Source organism: Solanum stenotomum, chromosome 8 (genome assembly GCF_019186545.1).
Source record: "Solanum stenotomum isolate F172 chromosome 8, ASM1918654v1, whole genome shotgun sequence".
In the NCBI taxonomy this organism is placed as follows: Eukaryota; Viridiplantae; Streptophyta; class Magnoliopsida; order Solanales; family Solanaceae; genus Solanum; species Solanum stenotomum.
In genome coordinates this window covers 42218416-42246143 of record NC_064289.1, presented here as the reverse complement: position 1 = coordinate 42246143, position 27728 = coordinate 42218416, and the positions used below count along the sequence as shown (strand labels likewise).

The 27728-nt window shown below is 38.0% G+C and overlaps 1 protein-coding gene and 1 pseudogene across 1 annotated transcript; both read left to right on the top strand.

Annotated features, from left to right (window-relative positions):
- Positions 1 to 1807: 1807 nt before the first annotated feature.
- LOC125873801 (uncharacterized) lies at positions 1808 to 4876 on the top strand. Its single transcript, XM_049554652.1, has 6 exons — positions 1808 to 1915; positions 1957 to 3166; positions 3358 to 3416; positions 4166 to 4328; positions 4509 to 4671; positions 4756 to 4876. Exons 1-6 carry the CDS (start codon positions 1808 to 1810, stop codon positions 4874 to 4876), a joined length of 1824 nt encoding a protein of 607 aa, XP_049410609.1.
- Positions 4877 to 5157: 281 nt separating this feature from the next.
- Positions 5158 to 27728, top strand: part of LOC125873800 (uncharacterized) — a 180470-nt pseudogene continuing 157899 nt past the window's right edge.

Here is a 27728-nt window from a genome sequence, read left to right as displayed (position 1 = left end):
GGATAGATGACTTGTTTGATCAGTTACAAGGTGATGTACCGCGAAATCATAGCACATTTGATGCTTTATAACTATGAACTAATACTGGAATTAAGTGATATTTTGGGATTATTCTATGGGTTTGTTGATTGTGTAGGCAGAATCTAGGTTTTACAGAAAAAGAAGCAGAACTGATGTCGACAAGTGAAGTTCACGGCCAATGTAACGAACCGTTAACTTCATAACGGTCCGTGGTTGAGTTCGTGAAAGTGGGGCAGAACTGGGCCCTGAAAAGATGAAGAGCAAGAACAACCAAGTAAAGATCACGGAGGGGCATACAAGCCGTTGTTATTTCCATGGACCGTGGTACCTACCATAAAGTTAAACCAGTATAAAAGCAGGAAAGAGTTAAAAGAAGGTTTGAAAACAAAGTGAAGACCACGGGTGACTTCACGGGCCGTGATACTCACTACGGACCGTGGTGTCTCTCATGGTACATTCCAGTGACCAAGTTTAAAGACCCACTCTGGGGAAGATCCAAGGCAAGACCACAGAGGGATTCACGGTCCGTGAATCCCTTGACGGAACGTGATAGTGGCCGTGACAAGGCCCGATAAATCAGTCTTAACTTGATTAGGACTTATTTTAAACATTCTATTTTGAATTACTTTAGGTCGTTTTGTAATTCATTATTGATAATCTGAAGTTACACAACAAGGAACGTAAAGAAACTTGAGTTTGATATTTTGGATTCAGATTTTTGTCTTCGGTGGGACATAGTTCCTTTTGATCTTGAGATTATCAAGTGGTTATTGATTTACCGGTTATTTTTGTAAGTAAATATTAATATGTTTTCATTATCTATGATTGATTCTTTTCATAAGAACATGAGTGTCTAAACGTCATGACTGGGTGTGTGGGATCTATGATGATATTCTAGTTTCGATTCCGTAAAATGTGTAAAAAGGCAATCTTTGTTTACAACTTGTAGTTTATAGCTTTTATTATCATTTTAGGCTATTGAGTGCACGCTTTAGACAGGCATGTATCTGGTGTTTGTTCGAGAGAAAATTAACAGTTTGGAAAAAGCTAAACTAAGTCTACGAATTGGAGTTACAATCGGATTTCGAGAGAAGGGATCTTTAACACCGGATTAAATTAAGCGAACTCCAATATTGATAACACATTAAGTTCGAGAGAATTAGAGTGAATATTATCTAATTAGGCTAAGAAGTGTTAGATTTATTTAAATCGCAAAGAGTCTGTAAACATTGATTTACTTGACACTCAATTTACGGAAGAGCGTTATAATCGACGTCATAGTGAACAGAAAACCTGGTTTCTTTAAATTGATTAAATCAACTTACAATGATATCTTTTGTGAACCGTGTAACTAAGTTTTGACTGGAAGTACTTGCTGATAGAATACTTTTCAATTAAACCCAATTTTACTTTCCTTGTTAATTATTTAGGAAATAGTAACGACAATTGAGTAAATGCATGCGATAGTGAAACTTTATCTGTAAAGAAATTCTCTGTGGGATTGACCTCAACTCTGGTTAAGTTCTGTAAATTGACAACGACCGTTTACACTCCTTATTTGGAGTGTAAGTTTGGACATATCAAATTTTGGCGCCGCTGCCGGGGAATTTCAATTCAGAAGTGTTTTACTAGCTTTTATTTAACTTGTAGTTATATTTCCTAATTTTACATTTTGTTTTGTGTTTGTGTCTCTTTCAGGTGATTGCTACTGTGTATGCCAAGTACCAGGAGTAAAGGAGTTCTATTAATCCCTTACGACTCAGAACTCGAAAAGACTCTTCGAAAAATGGTGAATGCACAAGAACTGGAGGCACAAAGACAAAGGTTGGGACTAGAAGCTGAAGTCGCTGCAAGAGGTGTTAAGCAGAACGGTGGTAACAACCAACCTAGGGTGGTAGATAGAATAGAGGAGTGGATGGATTGATCCCTCCCCAGCGCCAACCAATAGCTCCAAGGGGTAGAGCTCAGCATCCAGCGCATATGATGTATGATGAAGATGATGCAAATTTGGATGGAGCTGGAGCCACTGGAGCGATAGTGTTGCCTGCACTACCTCCAGGTGTTAAGTTCACAATCACCAGCACTATGATTCAATTGTTGAACCTTAAGGGTATGTTTAGGGGTGCCGCTGGTGATGATGCAAATCAGCACTTGATGAACTTTGTGGCTATCTGTAAGTCACAAGAGATTCCTGGGGTAAATCAAACAGCAATGAGATTGAGGTTGTTTCCATTGTTTCTAACGGGAGAGGCAACTAACTGGTTGAATGAGATGCCAGATGACTCCATCAGAACTTGGAATGAGTTGAAGGAAACTTTCCTGGAACGATTCCTCCCAGAATCAAAAGAGTTGCAGATGAAGGACGAGATTAGTACACACAAGCAACTACCAGGAGAAGCCATGCATGATACTTGGTGGAGGTTCAGCCAAAAGTTAAAGAAATGCCCCAACCATGATCTTACCGAAAGGCATCTTAAACAGGACTTTTATAGGTCTTTGAATTATGTTACTAAATCTTTTGTTGATGCAGTTTGTGGAGGCTCATTTATGAGGAAGCCATTTGCAGAAAGCATACAACTATTAGATGAGGTCTCAATGAACAACAGAGCATGGTACACTAGAGATGCAGAGGTAGGAGAGCTCGGGTATACATTTGAGCTTTCAACTGATCAAAGGAAGAGAGAAGAAGAAAGAGACCAAGACATGACACATATGAGGACTCAAATAGACTTGCTCACAGAGCACATTGTTGACAAGTCTGAAAAGGTGAATGCTGTGGGACAGCAACACAAGTATGAAGATCAGGATCTTGACATTGATGAGGATGCTAACTATTTGGGAAATCAAGAAGGTTTCCAGAATTATAACTCTGGAAATCAGGGTTACGATTCTGGAAATGCAGGTCGGAGCTATGCTAGCCATGGTCAGTATGAATGGCCAGCAAATAGAGATCAAGGAAACTGGAAAAACAGAGAGGGGTATAAGAATGACCGCAGTGGTGTATATGTACCTCCAGGTAATAGAGACTGGGTGCGTGGTAGTTCTAATGGGTCCAAGCTGGAAGACATGATGGCTAAGGTACTTCAAAATGTTGAGTCAACTGATGCAGGGGTGAAAGAAATTAGAGATGACTTCTCGAGCATGAGTTAGTTGGTGGACTCTCACACCACCTCCATTAAACAAATAGAGCAGCAGTTGGGGCAACTCTCAGCCTCAATGAATCCAAGAAAGAATGGATCACTACCAAGTGATACCATTCAAAATCCCAAGAAGGAAGGACACTGCATAGCCATAGCCACCAGGAGTGGTAAAGTTCTTTTTTCCCTATTTCTGCAGGTATAAAGTATGAACAGGTCTTGGAGCAAGCTAAAACAGAGGAGGATGAGAATATACAGGTAGATGATCAGAGAGAGGCTCAACAATCTTAACCTAAAGCAAAACATTTGAGAGGAAAAGAGAAAGAGGTTCAGGAACACCTGCCCTTACAGCAGATTCCCAAGCCACCTCCTCCTTTCCCTCGAAGGCTTAAAAAAAAGCTGAATATGGAAAGTTTACGAAATTCATCACCATGCTAAAACAACTTTCAGTAAATATTCCATTGGTTGAAGCCCTAGAGCAGATACCAAGATATGCCAAGTTCATGAAAGACTTGGTCACCAAGAAAAGAGTTGTAAGTCATGATTTCTCTAACAATGTCCATCATTGCAGTGCCATTGCTACCAGATCTGTGGTGTAGAAAAATGAGGATCTAGGTGCATTCACAATACCATGCACCATTGGGTCAATCAAGTTTGCAAAAGCTCTATGTGATCTGGGAGCTAGCATAAATCTGATGCCTTTAGCCATTTAAAAAAAGTTAGGTTTGGGAGTACCAAAACATACATCAATGAGGTTGATGATGGCTGACAGGTTAGTAAAGAGGCCAGTGGGCATCCTGTGTGATGTACTGGTAAAGGTGGACACTTTTATCTTTCCAGCTGATTTTGTGATTCTGGATTGCGAAGTAGATTTTGAGGTTCCCATAATCTTGGGAAGACCCTTTTTGGCCACAGGAAGAGCTTTAGTAGATGTTGAGAGAGGATAGTTGTAGTTCAGACTCAACACAGATGAGGTAAGATTCAACATTTGCTGGTCAATGAAACAGCCACGGGATATGAATGTGATAACTGCAATAGAGATGGTCACTGATGAAGACATGAGGGTACCTATAGAAGAGAGAATGGTTGTTGAAACATTAACAGCAGTACTGATGAACTTTGATGTAGATTTCCGGTCTGATTATGTAGAGACCGTGAATGCCTTGCAGGGTATGGGAACACATTCGTATGTGCCAAAGAAATTGGACTTGGACTTGAAAAACAGACCAAGTCCTCCAGAAAAACTATCCATTGAGGAGCCACCAATGTTAGAGCTGAAATAGTTACCCAATCACCTCAGGTATGTATTCTTTGGTACTAATAACACTTTACCTGTGATATTGGCTGCAGATTTGAATGAAGAGCAGGTACAAAAGGTGATCAAGGTGCTAAAAAGTTACAAAAGAGCCATTGGATGGACCATTGCTGATATAATTGGGATACCTCCAGGTATTTGCACGCATAAGATTCAGCTTGAGGAAGACTGCAGCCCGAGTATTGAACACCAACGGAGGTTGAACCCACCTACGCAAGAAATGGTTAAGAAAGAAATAATCAAATAGTTTGATGCTGGGGTGGTCTATCCTATTTCTGATAGCCACTGGGTCAGTCCAGTGCAATGTGTGCCTAAAAAGGGAGGTATGACTGTGGTAGCGAATGCCAAGAATGAACTAGTCCCACAGAGACCGGTCACTGGATGGCGAGTGTGCATTGATTAAAAGAAGCTGAACAAGTGGAATTTGAAGGATCATTTCCCCATGTCGTTCATGGACCAGATGCTTGACAGGTTGGCAAGTAAAGGATGGTACTGATTCTTAGATGGATACTCTGGCTACAACCATATATCAATTGCACCTGAACATCAGGAAAAGACCACCTTCACATGTCCTTATCGCACCTTTGCGTTTAAACGTATGCCATTTGGACTATGTAATGCACCAGCCACATTTCAAAGGTGTATGATGTCCATCTAATATCTGAAGACACTCTAGAGGTATTTATGGATGACTTCTCTGTAGAAGGCGATACTTTTGATGACTATGTGTTGAACCTTAGCAGGGCTTTACAGAGATGTGAGGAAGCCAACTTAGTGCTAAATTGGGAGAAGTGCCACTTTATGGTAAAAGAGGGCATAGTCCTTGGACACAAGGTGTCACAAAAAGGTATTGAGGTCGAGAAGGCTACGATTGAGGTGATTGAAAAATTACCTCCGCCAATCTGTGTGAAGGGTGTTCAAAGATTCCTAGGACACGCTGGATTCTATAGGTGTTTCATCAAAGACTTCTAAAAAATTACACACCCCATGTGCAAGCTTTTAGAGAAGGAGGTGAAATTTGTCTTTGATGAGATATGCCTTAAAGCTTTTGAGTGACTAAAAGAGAAACTGATTTCAGCACCAGTGATTGTTAACCCAGACTGGGCGGAGCCATTTGAGGTGATGTGTGATGCCAGTAGGACTGCGTTAGGAGTTGGTTGGGACAAAAGCGCAACAGGATGTTCCATCCAATTTACTATGATAATAAGTCGCTAAATGGGGCACAACGAAACTACACAGTCACTGAGCATGAACTATTGGTTGTAGTGTATGCTTTTGAAAAGTTCAGAGCTTATCTTCTGGGCACTAAAGTGATAGTTCACATAGACCATGCTGCTTTGAGACATCTCATGGCAAAGAAAGATGCCAAGCCTAGGCTGATGAGATGGGTATTGCTTCTTCAAGAGTTTGACTTCGAAGTGAAAGACAAGAGAAGTTGTGAGAACCAAGTAGCTGATCACCTGTCTAGGTTGAAAGCTGCAAAGAAGGAAGAACTTGAGCTCGAGATAGATGACACATTCCCGGATGAGCAGGTATTAGTTGCTACTCTTGAACTTATTCCTTGGTTTGCTGACTATGCTAACTTTCTGGTTAGTGACTTAATGCCCGAGGGACTAACATATCAGCAAAAGAAAAGGTTCCTGCATGATGTAGACAAGTACTTTTGGGATGAACCATATCTGTACAGGGTGTGTGCTGACAATATAATTAGGCGATGTGTTCCGGAAGCCGAAATGTTGCATGTCTTGGAGGCCTGTCACTCATCTCCGGTTAGTGGTCATCATGGTGGTGCTCAAACAACTCACAAGATACTTCAATGTGGGTATTACTGGCCTACGATTCATCAAGATGCAGTGGATATAGTAAGGAGCTGTGATGTGTGCTAGCAGGAAGGAGCCATCTCTCGGCGCTATGAGTTACCTATGACATCTATTCTGGAGGTGGAATTGTTTGATGTGTGGGGTATTGACTTCATGGGTCCCGTTGTGAGTTTATATGGTAAGAAATATATACTGGTGGTTGTGGACTATGTGTCGAAATGGGTTGAAGCTATTGCATTACCTGATAATGATGGAAAGAGTGTCGCTGGGTTCTTGAAAAAGAACATATTCTCAAGGTTTGGAACACCCAGAACCATTATTAGTGACGGTGGGTCTCACTTCTGCAACAAAGTCTTTAGTGCACTTCTGACCAAGTATGGAATAAAACAGCACAAGGTGGAAACACCTTATCACCCACAAACGAGTGGTCAAGTGGAAGTTTCCAACAGGGAAATTAAATTAAAACAATCTTGGCAAAGACAGTGAATGCCAACATGACAGATTGGGCACGAAAGCTAGATGAAGCCCTATGGGCATATCAGATAGCTTTCAAGACACCTATTGGTATGTATCCATATCAATTGGTGTTTGGAAAGGCGTGTCATCTACTAGTTGAGCAAAGCATAGAGCACTCTGGGCGTTGAAGAAGCTGAATCTAAATTGGAGCGAAACCGCAAACTTGAGGCTAAATCTAATCAATGAGATGGATGAATTCCGTTTGAGGGCCTATGAGAGGGCAGCACTGTATAATGAGAGGATGAAGCTATATCATGACAAGCATATTGAAAAAAAAAGCTTTACTCCTGGTGACTTGGTGTTACTTTTCAACTCCAGATTGCGTCTGTTTCCAGGAAAACTGAAGTCTAAATGGTCTGGACCCTTTAAAGTCACACAGGTTTTTTAATCTGGTGCTATTGAATTGGAAAATGATAAAGGCGAGAGGTTCAAAGATAATGGTCAGCGAATCAAGTCGTATTTGGGTGCTCTTGAGGATGTGAAAATTGTGGNNTAATGAGAGGATGAAGCTATATCATGACAAGCATATTGAAAAAAAAAGCTTTACTCCTGGTGACTTGGTGTTACTTTTCAACTCCAGATTGCGTCTGTTTCCAGGAAAACTGAAGTCTAAATGGTCTGGACCCTTTAAAGTCACACAGGTTTTCTAATCTGGTGCTATTGAATTGGAAAATGAGAAAGGCGAGAGGTTCAAAGATAATGGTTAGCGAATCAAGTCGTATTTGGGTGCTCTTGAGGATGTGAAAATTGTGGAGGAATGTAAACTTGATGTAGTTTGAGTAATCAAGTAACCTGCGTCGCGCCGCGACGTTAAATTGTGCGCTGCTTGGGAGGCAACCCAAGATGTAATTATATTAGGTATATTCTCATTTTCATTATTTTCTTTATTTTTATAGAGTTCCTGTGTGCTGAGGTGTGCAGGAGAGAATAAGGGGGAAAATATAAAAATTGATGCAGACTGAACGTCACGGTCAGGACCACGAACCGTATAGCTTTTCACGGGAACTATCACGATTCGTCAAATTGAGGACTGAATTTGGAAGCTACTGGAAATTGCATAAAATAGGGTTCACGAAGGGGTTCACGGTCTGTAACTTATTGTACGAGACGTCTAACCTCTCGTGAACCTCAGGTAAGAAACTCAGTTCCAAGTCAACATCACGGATAGTTTCATGGACCGTGATTTCCTTTAAGGGCAACTTTATGATCCATCATCTGCACCAGGTAAGTTTCTTTGCCAGGGTAATGCCACGAACATAGCCACGGACCGTAATATCTTCCATGAGAAGTTTCACGGCCCGTGGACTACTACCCAGTAACACCGATGACCTGACCCGCGCATAGCCGAACTCAGAAGGCTTGATCATCATTCATCAATAAATCCCACATCTACCCAAGAGTGCAAACCCTCAGTTTTCAGTTGCGCTAGTGTTTTGAGCTATTTCCGATTTTGTTTTTTCAATCCAAGTAAGTTGAGTTTCAATGTTTTGCACCGTTACATCTCATCTATAATGCTTTCGATTTTCTTGATTTCAGTATGCATTTGTGATGATTAATTGCTAAAATATTACTTAATTAGAGTAGGTAAGTTGAAAAATTGGAAATTTGTAGTTATTCTTGGGTGTTGGTTAATCACAGGGGGGTCAAATTTTTAGGTCAGGTAGTGAAAGTTAGGTAACTTAATTTGGTTGAATAAGTAGTAAGGTAGGGTTTAAAGTATGAGATGAGTCTGTATTTGTACAACAATGGGGATTGAGTGCAAAAATTTGACGTTGGGAAGAAGATGGCAGACCTATTGCCTAGTATAAGACTACGGCAGGTTGTATGGACCGTGGAAGACATTACGGGTCGTACAACTTATCGTAGAACACACTAGAATATCAACCAAGTCCTCAGTTTTAGTTCGCGGGCAGTATCACGCACCGTGGTTCACTCCACGGGCCGTGAAACCTTCCGTTAACATCCCTTGGTTAAATGACAAGAAATTCCTTGTGCACTAGAATTTTGTTTAAACTCCACGAGGGAAGTCACGGTCCGATGTTTATACCACGGCTCGTTCAAGTGAGTGTAGTGTTCCCTTGATTGTATTTTTAAATTTTTTGAAATACTTAGTTTTTGTTAATAATTGTTATTTCGTGGCCCCTCCCGATGATAGATTGGGTGACGACATTCTTAAGGCAAGGCGTCACGATGATATTACACAGGGGAAGTCTGAGTACCCGCTAGTTTGTCGTTTATTAATGATTGTACTGAATTGGTGTTTTGCTTCTCAAGTACAATGGGTCCCAAAAGAAAGAATGCTACCAAACCTGCTCCTATCACCGCTTCACAATCAAAGGGTCATGGTGACTCCGAACCGAGTGGGTCTGAGGTGCAAATAAATGTTTCACCGAAAGATCACTCGCCTCGGGCTACTAGATCATTGGCTAGGAGAGCTATTCTCCAAGACTCTCCTCCTCAATCTAAAGAGAGAGGTAGTAGTTCCGAGAATGGGGAAAACTCGGGAAGTCCAACTTATACTGCTGCTGGTAACCAATCTACCGATGACTTGGGGGACAGTGCTGAATCTGACAGTGGTTCTCAAGCCGACACAGGTACTTCTCCACCGGTGGCTACCACAGAAGCTGAAACTGGGGTATGAAAGGAAACAGTTAATAGAGAGGATGAGGAGGAAATCACCGATGATGATACCATGGTGATGTGTGTGAATGCTCAGGAAGCTAACCCTGCATTAAGACCACAGTTGATTGCTTGTTATCGCTCCATATGGACTGTCAACAGATCTAAAGAGTTTGTCGACAATGGTATTGTGAATAAAATTGGGCGCTTCAAGAATCGAGCAATTATGCCTGAGACTAGGGTGGTGGTAGCTGATGTCAAGGCATTTTCGGGCATCTATCGGATATTTCAGCTCCATCAGTTCGATTGGATGGACAATGCACCTGGTGAATACTCTAGCCACCTGACCAGAGAATTTTATTCCTCTTATGCAGCAACATTGATGAATTTTGCAGCGGATACTGAGACCAAGAAGCGTGGACAGAAAGACATGGCTAGTACCTGGGGTCCACTCAACTCAATCATAGTTAGGGGCAAATCAATAGATATTTCTGAGGCGTCAATTAACAGAATGTTGTATGGCCCAGAATACTCTACACCCGTTCTAGTTGGCCTTTTCGAGGGAAAACATCAAAAGGTCACCAGTGATGCTACAATGGAAGATCAGACTTCTCGAGAAAGGGTTTTACGCTGGATTGCGAAGCAAATTGCAATAGATGGAGAAAATGCAGGTTGGGTCACCACAACTCCAACACTTATCACTAAAGCTTCGCTATCTTTCCCGGCCAAGGTTTTGTGGGCTGTTGTCCGAGAGCAATTATGACTAATAGCTAATGATAACACTTTGTCCCCTTCCCTATCCTCGTTAGTAGCATGTCTTCTGGTAGGTTACCCGGTCAATGCAGGAAGGATAATAGCAATCAAGATGAGAGACAAAGCACTAAATGAGAGAGCTGCACTTTCTTTTCCCTGTCTAATAGGGAAATTATACCGAGGAGCGAATATTCCTCCGAACAGCCTAGTTGACAGATGGGGTGAAGCATTCAGACTAACCTAGGTTTCCAAAATCAAAGATGTTGCAAACCATCTCTTTGGCACGAAATCTGCCACTGTAGGTACTTTAGCTGTTATTGCACATGTCCCAGTTGATATCCCCCAGGCCAGTAAAGATCCAGAACAGGGAGAGTCATCACAACCGTCCACAGAGGCACCACTACCCCTAGCTGCAGCATCCCGACTTCAGGTACTTTTATCACTATTCCTATGTTTTTCCTTGAGAAATTCGTTGCAGATCAGCTCCAGACCAGGACATTAGTAGACCAAACTGTGCTCCGGATGCCGCAGCTGATAGAGAAAAAGGTATTAGCTGCGAAAAAAGAGATCAAAGATGAGATGAGGGCGGAGCTATCAGTCTCAAGGAACAGAATGGATGGTTTGGAGAACCTTGTTCAGGATCGCTTCCAGGCTATAGGTTCAGCAGATATTAAAGAGTTCAAAACCCAGTTGTCCAAAATGCTCACTCAAATTGCTAACGTGGCTGAAAAGCCAGCATAGGTGCCCACTCCAGTCATGATAGAGTCGTTGATGCAAATGCTAAGTCAAGCACCCTCCACTCAAACACTCGATTATCTTTAGGGAGAACCCCCTACAAGTAAATCCGGCAAGAGAAATCACATAACTGGAGAACTTGATGAGGAGACCCCTACTGACCCCGCAAGAGAGGCAAGAAGGCAAGAAAAGAGATCTCGTAGAGCATCAAAGAGGGAAGCTAGAGAAAAGGAAGCCCTTGACCAGCTACAGCGAGATGCAGCCTTAGTTGGAGTTTCTGGTAGTGGTTCACCTGCTTCGACTAATGAGGACCACACTGATGATGTCCCGAGACCTGAGAGTGCACCCATTGATAAGGGTGCCAATGCTGATACGACAACCGGTGTCTAGAGTGCTGTAGGTATGACCCCTCCTCTTAGCCTGTGTATTTGATTGTTTTATCTCGACTTTGAGGACAAAGTCATTTTTATTTGGGGAGAGGGTGGTCAGCAGCCGGCCATAGGGTTATCTCTTTGTTTTACTGTGTTGGGTATGTTATGTATTGAGCTATGCAGCAGCTACTCTGTGAATATTGAAGACCCGAACATGAGTTTGACTGTTAGGATCTTTAGATGACATCTTAGATACTGATATGTTGAAAATGGCTAATCTGACCAATTAATTGGTGAACCAAGAAACAAAAAAATGCAATCCTGTGTAGTATGTGAGTAAGTTTTTGTTGAAGTCTAACACTAGAAGCAGAAACTAGAACTTGCCTAAGTAGTCTTGCTTGAATCTGAAAATAACCGGATAGGAAAGGATCAGTAGGACATTTTTGTTAAACCAGTAAAAAGCCAAAAATAAAGGAACCAAATGAAAAGCATATCACTTGAACCCAATTTGAGCCTTAAATCAGTCTTTGTTCCTACCCAATATATATCAAATCTTTGGTTCTCCGAAGGTACACGATATCACAACTCAGGCCAAAAGCCTAAGTTGAGGGTGATTGCAATTCCAAAAAAAAAAAGGAAAAAGAAGGTTCAACCAGTGAGTTGAGTTCATATAAAAAAAATATATATACATATATATATATATATATATAATAATAGCTATTGTGTAGAGATGAAAAAGAGTAAAAGAGAGAATCACTTAGAAAAGAGTTTGTGAAAACGAAACTTTGGGAAACCAAGGAATTAGTCACTCACGAAACCAAATATCCATTCCCTAACCCCGAGCCTATGTTACAAGCAAATAAAGTCCTACATGGATCCTATTCTGGGTGTTTGAAAAAGAAAGTGTAGAAAGCAAGGGCAAGCCTATTATAGTTTGTTGTTAGTGTTAGAAATTTATTGAGAGCGTGAGAGTAGTACTCAGTCCCTACCATTATGAGCGAGGGTCTTCTTTGGTGTGAGGACACAGTGGTTGCGTTTGAAAGTAGATTGTGTGAGCTGATAATTCGCAGGTATAAGCATGATTGACTATGAGTAATGAGATGTCATGTATTGATCCTTACATGTTAGATTCAGAGGTTTGGGGACACAAATTATACTTGAATTAGTTGTTGCGTAGTGTCACAAATCTGGAAATGAATTATGGGCTGATTGTATTTGTTTGTTTTCTCATCACTTGAGGACAAGTAATGGTTCTAAGTTGAGGGTGTTGATGTGCCGCGAAATCGTAGCACATTTGATGCTTCATAACTATAAACTAATACTGGAATTAAGTGATATTTCAGGATTATTTTATGGGTTTGTTAATTGTGTAGGCAGAATCTGGGTTTTACAGAAAAAGAAGCAGAACTGATGTGGACAAGTGAAGTTCACGGCCAATGTAACGAACCGTTAACTTCATAACGGTCCGTGGTTGAGTTCGTGAAATCCTCTTGGAGACCCGCTTGCCGCATGAAGACCAGCCTACGCCTTATCCCACTCACTCTCTCGAGCTGAGTGTGTGGATATGAGACTAGGGTTCACTCTCTCAAGCTGAACCTCATGTCGACCCATTCACACTGGCCATCAATCTAGTGGTCTTAGTTTTACGACCTCTCTCTCGAGCAAGCCAAACACACATAAATAAACTTGTATTTGCCACTACAAATTCATTAAATTCATCCACAACTACTAAATGAAATCACATTTAAACTACGAATAGACTATCAGCAAGCAAGACCCAACAATTATCTTAACCCATATTCGCTAAATCACACCCCAAGAATTGGGGGTTTTAGCCACACATGTATAAGAGATAGAAATTTAAGCCAAATTGAGCTTGCATTCAACTGGGTATGAAGATTTAAGTCTTGATACAGGCCAAGATTGAAGAATCCAAGAGACCCAAATCCAAATCTTGAAGATGAAACCCTTTGGAACTTCAAGTCTTCAAAACGCTCTCAAACTTAGAGCAAAAATATCAAAAAGTATTATTCTATATGAAAATAATAATAATTGTTCCACTCCTAAAACCACAACTCTAACTAGTATTTATAGTTTTCACAAATTTGTGTTGCAGCTGATCATTAGGCATTGTTAGTCGGAATCGCTAATCAACTCGACAATTCGCCCTTTGGTGTAATTCATCGTCGTTTTACACCAGCCTTCAACATCGTCATGCTTTAGGTCATAGGGCGACATGGTACTGCTTCACGAAACATCTTGGCAATGCGCCGAGTACTCCCTTTTTCGGCCGACTTGATCCTATCCTTCAAGGATCAACACACTGGAACAAAAGACGAAGTAAGACCCTTCGGCAACTCGCCAAGTGGACTCGGTGATCCTCAAGCCTTAATTTCTTCGTTCTTTTCAGCCTTGTCATTCCTTTTTATGACATAGTGTCTATGCTTTCCTTCTAACTTCAAATACTTCAAACTTAAGGGTTTTTATCAGGTATTGAGACAAAATAAGCATTTGAGGACACAATTACTATTAAAATATAGCCCTAAATGAGTCTAATTTGTGGACTCATCATACCTCTGCGTGGGACTGATTATTTGTATTCCTTTTCCCTATTATGTATTGCCATTAACTGAATTCATAAAGTTTGTATAAATTTGGGTTTTGGGGAAATGGGATGTTTCAAATGATGGTATACATCCTTCAAATGTTAGGCCTACCCTTGGCACAAAAGGATCACATATTTGTTTAGAACACGTGATAACTGTCTGTGTGTTATAACTGCTTATGTGAATATGTTGCTTTATTTAATGATGTGCTAGCATAATCTTTGAGAAATTTTCTAGAACCACCTAAGCACAAATATCAAGTCACTATCAAAAGTACGTTCAAACATACCTTGAGTCTTTAGTTTCCTAAAAAAAAGCCGAGTTTACTTTCAAATTCTAAATATTACTCTCTTATCTCAGAAAAAGATCGATTCTTCATCTCAAGTCAAATATAGATTAAAGCTAGTCGAACTAGGTAGGACCTGAATTCTCTTCTATGAGATACGTAGACAACCTTTCAAGGCTCGGTCTCTTTTTTGAGAAATTCTATCTTTTTTCAACTTTTGCAAGGAGACTAGAGTATCATACAAATTGAAATCAAAACTATGACGATGAAAGATACAACATGACCTTGACATAATGCAAGTCAACCTTGGTGTCACTAATCTCAAAAACTAATAGATAAATTCCTGTCTATTTAGTCATTTTTCTATATCCCTGGGATAGTTTAACTTCTAGTGAAGCGATTCCTATGTGTTTGCGGTCATGTGAGTGATATTTTGTATGATTTATCATCTACACAAACTAACTCATTTGTCGCTAGACTTATTTTTCTTTGTCATGTAATCAAATATGATTTATGTTGAGAAAATGACTGAACATCCATACTTCACGATGTCTAAAGATCTCGAAGACTCCTTCTCTGACCAAAGTTTGTCAAAAGGAAAAGAAAAACTGGTTGAACGTAATGGAAACATTTATTCGATTGAAATTACAATGAATGATCCTATCATTGCTGAACATAATAAGTTGATTGCACAATTATTACAACAAATTGGTGAAATGAGGGCTGAAATGGATAAGACCCGTGATTTGACAAATCTGACTATCATTGCCAACACTCCTACTCCAAACAATGAAGGGCCTACACTCCATTTTCCTACTTCAAATCCAACATCCGAACATCTTCCAACCAATTCATCCACCGCTACAATTCTAGAACCTCCCATCATCGACTTAACCACTCTTAACCCACATCATGCTAGTTCATCATACCAAAAGTTACCTACCCCTCAAACGCCAAATACCAAAAGTTTCTAGAATTTTCTTCCCGTCCATCAAATCCCTATTCAAATTGTTCAAATCATACCTACCACTCAACCCATACATTTAAAAACTGATTTTTATATTCCAATATCACCAGAATTGTACCCTTTCTTTACTACACATTTTGACCTCAATCATTATGAGAAGAATAAGAAGGAGTGGAAGGTCATAGAAGTAGCGACTAAGCAAAGCATCAGAGAGGAAGTTATGAATGCAATGAAGGAATTTCATACACCCTAGATACTGTGGAGTTAAATTATGAAGATTTGTGCATTCATCTACATTTGGACCTTCCAGAAGGTTTTAAAATACCAGAATTTCAATTTTTTAGTGGAATTCAAAATTCCTTTGCTCATTTGAGGGCTTATTGCGACCAATTTGTATGAGTTGGAATAGAAGAGGCTTTATTAATGCGGCTATTTAGTTAAAGTCTGAAAGGAGAAGCTTTTCTATGGTTTATTTCTCAAGAAATGAAACAATGGAAAAGTCGGAATACCTTGGCTAAAGACTTCATTGAAATGTTTGGTTACAATGTAGAATTCATCCTGATCGATACTCTTTTGAGAGAATCAAATAGAAGTCTTGTGAAACCTATCGAGAATACGCTTACCGTTGGAGAAATGAGGCTACAAGGGCCTCCCATGACCGACAAAGATTATTGAAGTCTTCCATTGCATTCAAGAGCCTGAGTACAATAATAGGATGTTGCTCATTTTAGTTCACTGACATAATCAAAATTGGTGAATTTATTAAAGATGGTCTCAAGATCGGAAAAATCACCCGAATAACTGCCCAAGCTAAATCCTAAAGGAAATTGAAGAGGAAAAGGGAAGATTTTTCCTCTATCTCATTTGAATATAGAAAAAAATCAAAGACACATGCCGGTCTCAATGTTCGAAAGCCCTTAGCATCAAAAACCTACCCTTAGCTCCCCAAAATTCTTACCCCATGTTTTATGTCCAACGAAATTACCAAGCTCAACCACCAAGTTATCCAAATGTCCAATCAAATTACCAAGATCCATATTACCCAAATGTTCAATCAATTTACCTAGTCTCTTTGTCAAAATAACAAAATGCCCCTATTATCTATCAAATTCTACAATACCCAAATTTCCAAACACCTACACCTACTCGCCAAAATCCTCTACTTTATCATCAAGTACCTCCACCTCCGTGACATAATTACAATCTTCCTCATCTAAGACATGAGAAGAAACCTTCTCGAATCTTTTACTCCATAGGTTGAAAGTCGACCTCAGCTTTTTGAGCGATTAAAAGAAGTTGGTTTGAAACAACAATTGATCCAAAAACTATCAATATCAATTCCAGACATTATAGGTTCAATCATCGTTGTGCTTACCATTCAAGAGGTGTTAGATATACAACTGAGAATTCCATCAATTTGAAGCATAAAATTCAGGACTTGATTGATCAAAGAATTGTCACTCTTCAAACATTCACTTTCAATGCCAATAGTAATTCAGTGTTGAATCATGGAGGGTTTACCATTAACATGATCGAGGTCGTTGGTGTGTAAATAAAGTTGTTATCCCAACCAACCTTGATAACCTTGAGAAAATTGTACCTTCACTGAGCATAATTGAGAAATCCAAATTTATGGTCATGGTAGCACATCAAGCTTTTATTTTACTGCCAAGAGAGGGTCAGAACAAGAAGGGGATTAATTGTGCTCCACCAAAGTCTTTTCCTCATTTGTGCCAATCCTTTTTGGTAGAGGAATATGCCAATGATGATGGTCTTGGAAAAGAAATTGGATATCTTTTTTAAGAAGGTGATGTTCTGCTTAAAGAGATGATCAAGACACCAAGCATACGAGAGGTTGAGCCTATGGAGCAAGTGCTTAATTGGACATCCACTCCGGTCTTGATTCCTCGCTCATAATAATAGACAAAGATAAATTTTATGTCATTTCTAAAATTGGTGATAGTCCGAAGGATGCCCGGAACCCACCTTTTATGTCTTTTTATCTAATTATATTTTAATTTCCCTCATAATATTTTGAAAAAAGCAAAATGGCCCATGGTCATGGCCAAAGTTCGTATATCCTTATTTTCAATAAGGGCCACTTCTATTGCGAAAAACATATTTCACTTGCTTTATTTCTTCTATCTAACAGTCTTTGTTTCAGTAAAAATAATTTTATATTTGTCAACATGATGTCATGTCATAAGCTGAATGAACAAATGAGGTAGATGACGATGTGTTGTAAGAATATGATGAGGAAATCATGATATTTGACTACATTGTTAGAGAATTGAAACAGTTTGAGAACCAGGATAAGTCAAATCTGGATAAGACAAAAATTGTGAATCTAGATATGGATAAATGTGTCAAACAAGCACAAATCAATGTCATTCTAACGAAAGCTCAGAAAAGTGAACTCATCAGTTTGCTTAGACAATACGTCAATATATTTGTTTGACTTGTGGTGGTTGAGCATAGATGTTTTCCTTGCAAGTTGTCAATCGACTCAGATGCTATCAAGAGTTATTATGTTTGAAGAATCAAAGTTTCTTTTCTCTTTTCTTTTTAATCACATCATTTTCTTGTAATCACATCATTTGTTTGTAAGCATCTTTGTTTTACAGTTAGAAAATTATCTCTTGTAAGGAACTACATCTTACATGAATTAACAAGAGTGAGATACCTAGGTGGCCTGTATCGACCTCGGTCACTCCTTTATCCATTTTAAATATTCCCCTATGTACTTAAACTACGTTAGACCTGAATTCTCCACTTTAAGATACGTAGGAGGCCTATGTCGGCCTCAGTTTTTTTCTTATAAATATTTTCTATTTATGTCTAATCCTCGAGAAAGGAATTATGTTTGACCAGATTCCTACATCAATAAAATACGCAGGCGCCACATCGGTTCGATTATATCTCTCATAAGATTTCTATTTTCCATTACAATAGAAACTTGGACAAAAAATTTGAGAGGGACTCAAAAATTCTCAAGAAGAGGATCTCTCCAACAAGCCAAGACTGAAGATACATTGTAAGTTGAAAGTGGGATAGTATTTTTGAGAGGGTCTCAAAATTCTACAAGTCATATATTAACAGTTCAAGATACTCCAAGATAGACAAAAAAAAATTTAGGATGGCCTCAAATATTTCTTTAAGCATCACTAGAAGTTTGTAGATAATTTTGAATATTTCGAGCATGATTAGAAGGTTAAAGCTAACTTCCAATGATCTCTGGCATCGTTAAAGTTCATAATCAACTTCAACAATCTCCGAGACCGTTCGATTTCAGAGCCAACTGCAAAACTTCTCAATTATAATAACTTTCGAGAGCACCATGTCATAAATTTCTCAAGCTTTAAGGATCTTTTGAAATCTCCAGAAGAAGATATCAAACGCGTCAAAAGTTTTGAAGCAAGGACGTTAACTTAAGCTATGCATAACATGACATTTGACAGTGACCGCTTCCAAATTGCTTCTCAAAAAATTGTTTTTTCCTTAAATAATTTATAGTATGTCAAATATTTTGTATAATTTCATCTTATGTCTGTCGAGAAGCAAGAGATTAGAGTTATCAACTGAAGATAGCCAGACAAGGAGCAAGCGATCGAAGAAGTCAATACATATTAGTTTGTTTTAAAAACTAATAATTTTTCTGTGGATGCAGGTTTATAATATTGCCTGAAGATCATCATATTCCTCTATTCAACAAATATGGAGAATTCAAAAGGGCAAAGAGCTCCCAAAAATTGACAATCATTTTTGTAGGTACAAAAAAGTTATTGAAGTTCTTCAGAAGAAAAAGTATTTCAGAATGCGAGCAACAACACCTCTTTCAAATCTCTGATAAAGTATGAGTCGCAATGAACACAAAATGTTTAAAATAGGAACAAGTGAAACTGTTATTCTCAACATGTACAAGCATCTACAATGACATCAAATTACATATTTCAACATAAAAAACGTTTGAACAGTATTCACAAATTACGCAGATATCAGATGCAGTAATGTGAACCATCCAGAGGATATAGTCTTTACCACCTAGAGGGACATTTCTGCAGTATTATCAAACGAGATAATACCACCACCTAGAGAGACATCATCATTATCACATAGAGAGTCATCTGTATTATATTATTAGAGGTGATAATATCATTTTCAGGACTGTCATTACATATTCAAACCGCCGAGAGGGCTATCATATATGAAAATGCCAAGAGGGCCATAAAATATTCAAACTGCCGGGAGGGCTATCATATATGCAAATGCCAAAAAGTGTCATTGCATCTTAAAAATTTCAAGAGGCCCATTACATATTCAAATAGCCAGGAAGGCCATCATATATAAAATGCCAAGAGGGCCATTAAATATTCAAATTGCTAGGAGGGCCATCGTGTATTCAAAATGCCAAGAAGGCCATAACGTATTCAAATCATCAAAAGGGCCACTATATATGCAGATGCCAAAAGGGCATTGCATCTTCAAATTCCAAGAGGGACATTTCATATTCAAACCACTGGGAGGGCCATCATATATGCAATCGCCAAAAGGACCATTGCATCTTCAAATTCCTAGAAGGCCATTACATATTCAATTCGTCGGGAGACCATCATAGATGCAAATTCCAAAAGGGCTATTGCATCTTCAAATGCCAAGAGGGTCTTTATATATTCAAACCGTCGGGAGGGCCATAATGTATTCAAAATGCCTAGAGGGAAATTGCATCTTCAAATTCCAAGAGTGCCATTACATATTCAAACCATCGAGAGGACCATTACATCTTTAAAATGACAAGAGGGCCATGCATATTCAAACCACCGAGAGGGCCATCCGTATTATATTATCAGAGGTGATAATATCATTGTTGAAAGGGTCATTCATATCATCCTACCAATAGATCAACATCATCTTATCGATGGATCTTCATCATCATCATCCTACCAATAGATCATCAGCATTATCCTACCAATGGATCAACATCATTCTACCAATGGATTCTCATCATTATCATCATTATCCTACTAATGGATCATCATCATCCTACCAATGGATCAACATCATCCTACCGACGAATCATCATCTTCTTTATCCTTTATCCTTCCAATGGATCAACATCTACTAATGGATCAACATCAACAGTATTCTAACAATGGATCATTGTCAATCATCATTCTATAAATGAAGCATCAAAAATGGATTACATTATCAAATAGTCATCATCATATCGCATCATATCAGTTAATCATCTACTACGTCAAAATGGATGGAGGCTAACGTTATAACATTTAAACAAAATAACATGTGTCGACTATGGTAGAATATTTCCCTTCTCAATTTAAATTACAACTTCTACTAATAAGTTTATTTTAGTCTTTGTCGATAGCATCCAAGAGGATGAATTCTCAAACAAAAGCATTGGGGCAGACGACACCAAAAAGGATGCAACACAACGTGAAACTTTTTCTTAGCAACGAACTGAGACATAGTCCGAAGAGAAGTATCAGACTCTTAGGACGCGAGCTGAGGAGCGACTTTCACCAAAATCAAACCACATCCCTATTAGAGGACATGTGGGTAGTTCTTTGGATTTATTGATTTTAGTTTCGCATCCGGAAGACTTAGAGTCTTATCGGAGGCAACTTTCCAATCTGAGTGACAATGCACCAAGAGCTTTGGAAATTATATCCGTGTATATTCTTAATTATAGATGTGAAATGCACAACATTCATGGCTAAAAGGTTGCAAGCCTCTTATTCAGACTCGACTTATTTGCCACTCTTCCAAAACCAAAGGTTCTCTTAGCATACTATATTTCGTTTTCAACATATCATGTGGATATACAAACAACCTCATTCTGTGAGTTGAGGGATATGTAGGCGGGATCTATATTGAAAACTCGGTTGTACTCTAATATTCTCTCCTAAATCTTATTCTAGAGCATTCTGGTTCCTTCATATTTCGATATTACGATAACTTTTAAACTCTTTTGAAATCATGTGTTAAATCAAGAATATCGAACTACAAGTGGCCTAAATTCTTACATAGCTTGAGATAGGTAAGAAACCCTTATTCTGGGTTTGGTCATAATTCTAAAGTCTGTACCAAAATCCTTTTCCTAAAGGATGAAGATGGTCCCGATCAAAATTAGATTTTTCAATTTCATTTGCCTCGAATATCTTTCATCAATCTAAGTCAAACGAAGGATAGTTGTTGACACCCATTTTTGGACCTCCACATTATAGATTAATCATCGAGCTACTTCAATTTTAAACGATTTAAAATAATTAGTTTTATAAATTTCAAAAAAAAAATAGTTTGCAAATTATTTTTAAATAGTTTTTTCATTGATTAAACTTTTTAAATAATATGTATGTTTTTATATAATAATTATAATTAGTTTTATGGATATTAAAAAAAATTATATAAAAAAGATTTTATTTTTAGTTAAATATTTTATGAAATTAGGTAAGTTTTGTCACGACCTAGGGGTACCCCTAGATGTAACATGGCATATAGAACCCCGAAGGACTCCATACAAGTCACTTAGTCCTCCTAACATAAGAAATAGAACAATAAGAGCAAAATAGTCCAAGTCCAAAACATTTTATAAAATGAATAGCGTAAGTCTAAACTCTTGTCTCATCATAGCCATCTAATACAATATAATGAAATTTGGTCTAGCCCATATATCATGTCCAAAAGAGAAATACATGAAAGAAACCTAAAACAATAAAACTCCGTCCTCGAAGCATGAGAACTCACCAAAGCTCAGGAATCAATCAAATCACCAACTAGCCACAAAACTGAGCACCCTGAATATCGAACCCTACATTTGGGGAAAATGTAGGAAAAAGTATGTATTAGTACAAAACAACATACCACGTACAATAGACATGCATAAAACATTTAAAAAATGCCAAAAGGGACATTTCATTACACGACATGCAATTGACCAAGCTAAACAACATATTAAAGAGTTATAAAACATAACTCATAAATCATGGTCAATACAAGCTAACTTCTTCTTTAAAAGCTTTGAACTCATATGTGATACTTCTTGAAGTAACCTTAGTTCATTATTACATGTGGGGATATTAGCCTTAACTGACATGAGACCAAATGGGCTATAACATGGAATCCAGTGTCTACCCCACACCAAAAAGAGGTGTCCTAGTTGTCGAAGGTTGAACATTGAACTTCTAGCTTAAGTGGATCTAGTAGCTAATCAACCTATGGGAGAACATAGTTATGGGATAAGGAGATTTCTACTAAAAACTCGGCCTCTACTACGGGGAGCTTCTATCTAATCATATTACTTTTGGAAACCTGACCTCTACTATGGGAGAGTTTCCATGTCACTATTAATATCAACTCGGTGCTAAGTATAAATTCCCACAGAATAGTCATTTCTTACTTGACTTCATTACTCATGAAAAGGTGCCCTAGACAACCAATTCAAGCTAGTTTCATTAAGATAGCTCCTTGTCTTTGCTTCACTTAGGTGAGAAAGCCTTTCAACTTATGAATCCTTTCTTTGTGAGAAAACCTTTCACATCATGCTAGTATGTGTTTTAGTGAGAATATACTTTCACAACACATCATAATCATAATTGTTACTTTATTCTCAAACCACCCTAAAAACATTTGCATATATTTCATTAACAATGCATAAGTCCATAATTTACCTCTTGAGGTCATAACCCACTATCAATCATAAACTCTTAGAAAACATGGGTTAGATATGCATTTCATCATAAATACATGTAAAGTTTGCAATACGTATTCAATTTCATAAAACTCTTCCTTAAAGATCAAAATCCCACATCATATGATTCACAACTTGAAAACATGAGAAGGATTACATGGGTTCATGGAGAAATTGATGTATCATTAATTAATGCATAATTAATCATAATTCAATCATTTAAATCAATAATAAAGAGTGCCCTTGATAATTGATGAAAACCCTAACTCAATTGGGGAATTATACCATTTGAAATAGAGAAATTCAGGAACTCTGTGGATGAAAAGAATCCATGGATGAAAACTATCATACCTTGAGTCCAAATGATAGCCTTCAAATGGAGGAATTGGAACCTTAGCTTGAAACCCTATGTGAATCCCTCTTTTTCCTTTCCAAGTTTCGAGCGACAAAATATTTGTAGAGTAATTTGGTTTCTTTTTGTGAAATTGGAAGAATGAATTAAACTGGTTAATTTGGAGGTTGAAAAAGGTTATATAGGGGTTCTAAATATAGGCAAAACGGCATAGTATAGGAATTAATTAATTAGGAAAAGACCCAACTGCCCCTAAAAAATAACTGACAGCAGTGACCCACGGACCCAATCGACGGACCGTTGCCCGACCCACTGCCTATCCTGGTGTACCATCATTTATGGTCAGAAAGGTGATCTTGGGGTCTTGATGAACGGACTTTGACCACGAACCATGGTCTCACCTACGGTCCGGAGGTCGTGTCGTGGTCCTGGACCCTCAAACCCTACCTAGGCAGGCCAATCACGGACCACACCTACGGTCCATGGTCTATTCCACCGACCGTGGGTGGCCGGCGTGATTTGGCACCTACAACATCTGGAAAATTGATTATTTTGGTCTTTTTGATACGGGGTGTTACAATATCTCCCCTTTGGGACCATTCGTCCTCGAATGAGATTTAAACATATAATAAAACAGTAGGAGAGGAACAAACAACCCAACCTACAATGCAATGCATACAATCGAGGAGGAATTATCGACTCCAAGTTAGGATGTTCTCAAAACATCATAAGAAAGGTGAAACTAACTCTATCAGCTCATTATGCATGCAATGCACATAAATAAAGAGGAAACATCAACTCCAAGCTCAACATACTTGTTGCTCCCAATTGCACATGCAAGTGTACATGGTCACACAAGTAATATAGTGGCTCTTAAAAGAACCAGATTATCAAACCCAAATGACTTGTCAATTAACTATTTTTACTAAATTATGCTGGTCTAATTATTTATTTAAGGTTGCCAAAAGAAAAGAATGCAGGAATAATAATAAAATTACTTCCAGCGATTTGGAAAAATCCAGGGTTGTGGCATGCGTGGGGTTTCATGTATCACATCTCATGGATGAACTAATTTAGGTTATCAAGTTACTGATTTACAGGGTTAGTTATATGAGTAAGGTCTCTTGACCTCTAGTCGCCTACTCCAACTAGTTGTCTAACTACATCGTTGAGCGGGGATAGGCAGTCCTAATTGGCGAGCATTTATATTTCATTCTTTTTCGTAACCAAGCCAGGTGTTCATCCGAGCGTCACTCCTAAACACAAGTCAACTCAATGGAAGATCAAGCTTTCTATATTATTTGCTCTATATACCTTATCCTCTCTTGATTTTAAGAATAGACAAGAGATTTATCTTTATGATGGCCAGTCAAGAAATACTAAAACAAGAATATAAAAGTGACTTAAAGTGATAACCAACATTAATTCAAAACAAATGGCGTTCAACAATTACCCATAGCCACAGCCCCCAGAAGAAGGGCCTTTAGCTACTAATCTCTAAGAAAAGATGAAAGAAGAAGAAAAGAACCCTAAAAAGCATTGACAACTTTATACTTGATGCCCTATAATTGATCTCCCCTCCAAAATTAATTATTTCTATGGACTTTTTTTGGATATAGAAAACGCTAAATAAAATAACTGAGTCCAAATCAAATTAGAAATCCAAAACCAAACAGAATTTAGTTCTTTTTTTCCGCGTGGAACTGGCTACATGAAACCGCCTCAGCTGATGCAGGTAAGCTCAATTTGATTCTTTTTTTCAACTTTCTTTCTGTTTATATATTATTATATTTCATTTAATCCATAAAGCTGCATGTTTGATTTCCTTCTCTAACCTTCCATCTTTAATTTGTTTTAGCTCCAAACTTCTTCAACTTTACACCAATTTAATCCTACATATAAAATACACTGTTTAGCACAATTCATAAAATTCACACTCAAAAATGAAAAATATAAATAATAAATGTGAGGCAAATAATAACTAAAATATATATTTTTTGCCTCACATCAACACCCCATACTTAAACTTTTGTTTGTCCTCGAGCAAACATTAAAGCTCATATCAAGAAATCATACTAGCAATGTCATCACTTTGGTTAATACAAACAATTAGGCCATATATAAATTTCAAAACATCAACTACATTTCTCAATCATTATGCAAGGCATCCAAATAAATAACAAACATCTAACCTCCTAACCTCAAGGAAGGACTTTGAACTCATCCAATTTAAGCTTGCTCACCTACTCTCATCAAAGAAAACTAAAAAATCACCTATTTATCATGAAATAAGTGCCCTCACAAAAATAAATAGTCCACACACTCAATTCAAAAGATTGAATATAAATTAAGGACTTCATCTCAAGAACAACTCTCACACTCACAAATAAAATTCACATGTATGTACAAAGAGCCATAGACTTGCCCATTATGTACATCTTCACTAATTAAGCATGCTTGAATAGAATCAAATAGGACTTTAACGGGTTGTAGTGTAGGCTAGGGGTCGGGTTGGAAAACTATATCATAGTGTCTTACACTTTCTTAAGCACTTTGCAATTTTAGACTTCATCACCCATTATTTTCTTCTCTTTATTTTTAACCCTCTCTTCAACAATTATTTCACAAGTAATTCTCATCGTCTCAAGAATAGTTCAATCCTTTTTTTAAGTGTTCCTTCAGAATAGCCACCCTCAACTTATGTATTTTACATGTGTTAAGGTGCACGATGTCCTTGAAGGATCAGGTCCATCATTAAGGTAACTTCTGAAGTAGCCACCTTCAACTTAGGCTTTCAGCCCGAGTTAAAGTGCATAATGTCCAAGGAACGACCAGGGCGAACACAGAGTTTTACAACTTTTCTAGGGAAACGTTAGATGTGTGGATCGCAATCATGGGCCATCTTATCTTTTACCTCTTCTTGTTACATTAGCTACAAACCAAGCATTTCCACCCTTTTCTACTTCTACCATTCTTCTCATTTTTATTCTTACATAGTGCATTAAGGATTTCTTTTTGGATCAAATAGAATTATGGTATCAATAAAAAGGGATTCGGCTCGATGACGTGGTTTACAAAAAAAAAAATATAGGCTAAAAGGCTCAAAAGGGTTAACTAGTGATATAATATCAGAAAAAGCTAAAATTTACGAGACAAAATCAAAGAAAGCCTATTTTCATCTCCTAAACAAAGCAACACTTTTTATTTCACTTCGATCACATGCAGGGCAAGTTCTAAACTAAGATGCAAAATATGGAATAATCAAATTCTCACCACACATGGCACAAGTATCAATCAAGATAGATCAATTTCACTTCTAAGAGAGACAGGATCATAACAAACTACAAAATGAAATGATCTATATACAAAGTCACAACCATGAGATTAGGTGTCAAAGAGTCTGTAATTTCCTTTTCAATCAAGCATTCACAAGAAAGTACTACTAAAAAATTATGCCTAAATAGCATGTATCACACCACTCAAAAGTGTCTTTTCTTTTCTCTCAATAAAAAATTAAAAGAAAACTTATTCCTAAAAAATAAAAGACACTCGGTTCAAAAGGACTATCTCAGGAAAAGAACCCAAAACAAAAGCAAAGGAACCCATCCTAAAAAAGAAAAGACTCAATAAAACAATAAAAACTAGGAATTCATTCCTCCAACCCACACATAAAAAGATGCTATGTTCCTAAAGCATCAAATAAAATTTAAAACAAGGGTTAGAAAAACTACCTGAGGCCTTTAGGCCTAGCTATTAGCATGTTCTCTCAATTTTCATGAAGGGTCGTCACACCACACTTAAGCTCAAACGTGCTCCATAGCTCCAAATTTCGGATACCTCCAAAACCTGTAAAAAGAACACAAAAAATAAATAAAAAATAAGAAGTTACACTTAAATTGGGTTGCCTCCCAATAAGCGTCTAATTTAACATCGCGACACGACACAAATAAATTCACCACTTTTCTTTCCACTTTAAACTTATGAATTTTACCCCTAACTTTTCATCAACTTTTCTACTCTTCTCTATGGGCGGTGGTATAAAGATAAAGGAACCAAATAATATATGTCGCATCTTACACTTCTTGGCCCTTATGTAATGAATGTTGTTTTGTCTACGTGGACTAAAAAAATTTAGGATGTAGGGGCCTTGTACCTCATCTATACACTCATCCATTAGTTCAGATGATATAAAAAAGTGTTTTGAATGAGAATCAAAATGCCTCAACTCCAATGCAACATTATTTACAACATTCTCACTTTTGTACTCTTTCTCAACATCGATATTAAAGAATAAGGTATAGTTGAATAGTTGGAATTCCTCTTTTTACTCCACTAGTTGGTAATCATCCACGACAATTGGTAATTGGGCTTCAGACGCCTCAATCTTTTTGTTCAAGTGAGCCTCTATGTCATGAATATCTAAGCCAAATTGATTTATTTCTCGTGTGAGATCAACTCTTCCTCCAATCAGTTGGGTTGTCATGTATCTCAGGCCATCCAGATAGACTCTTGAAACTTTAGAAGT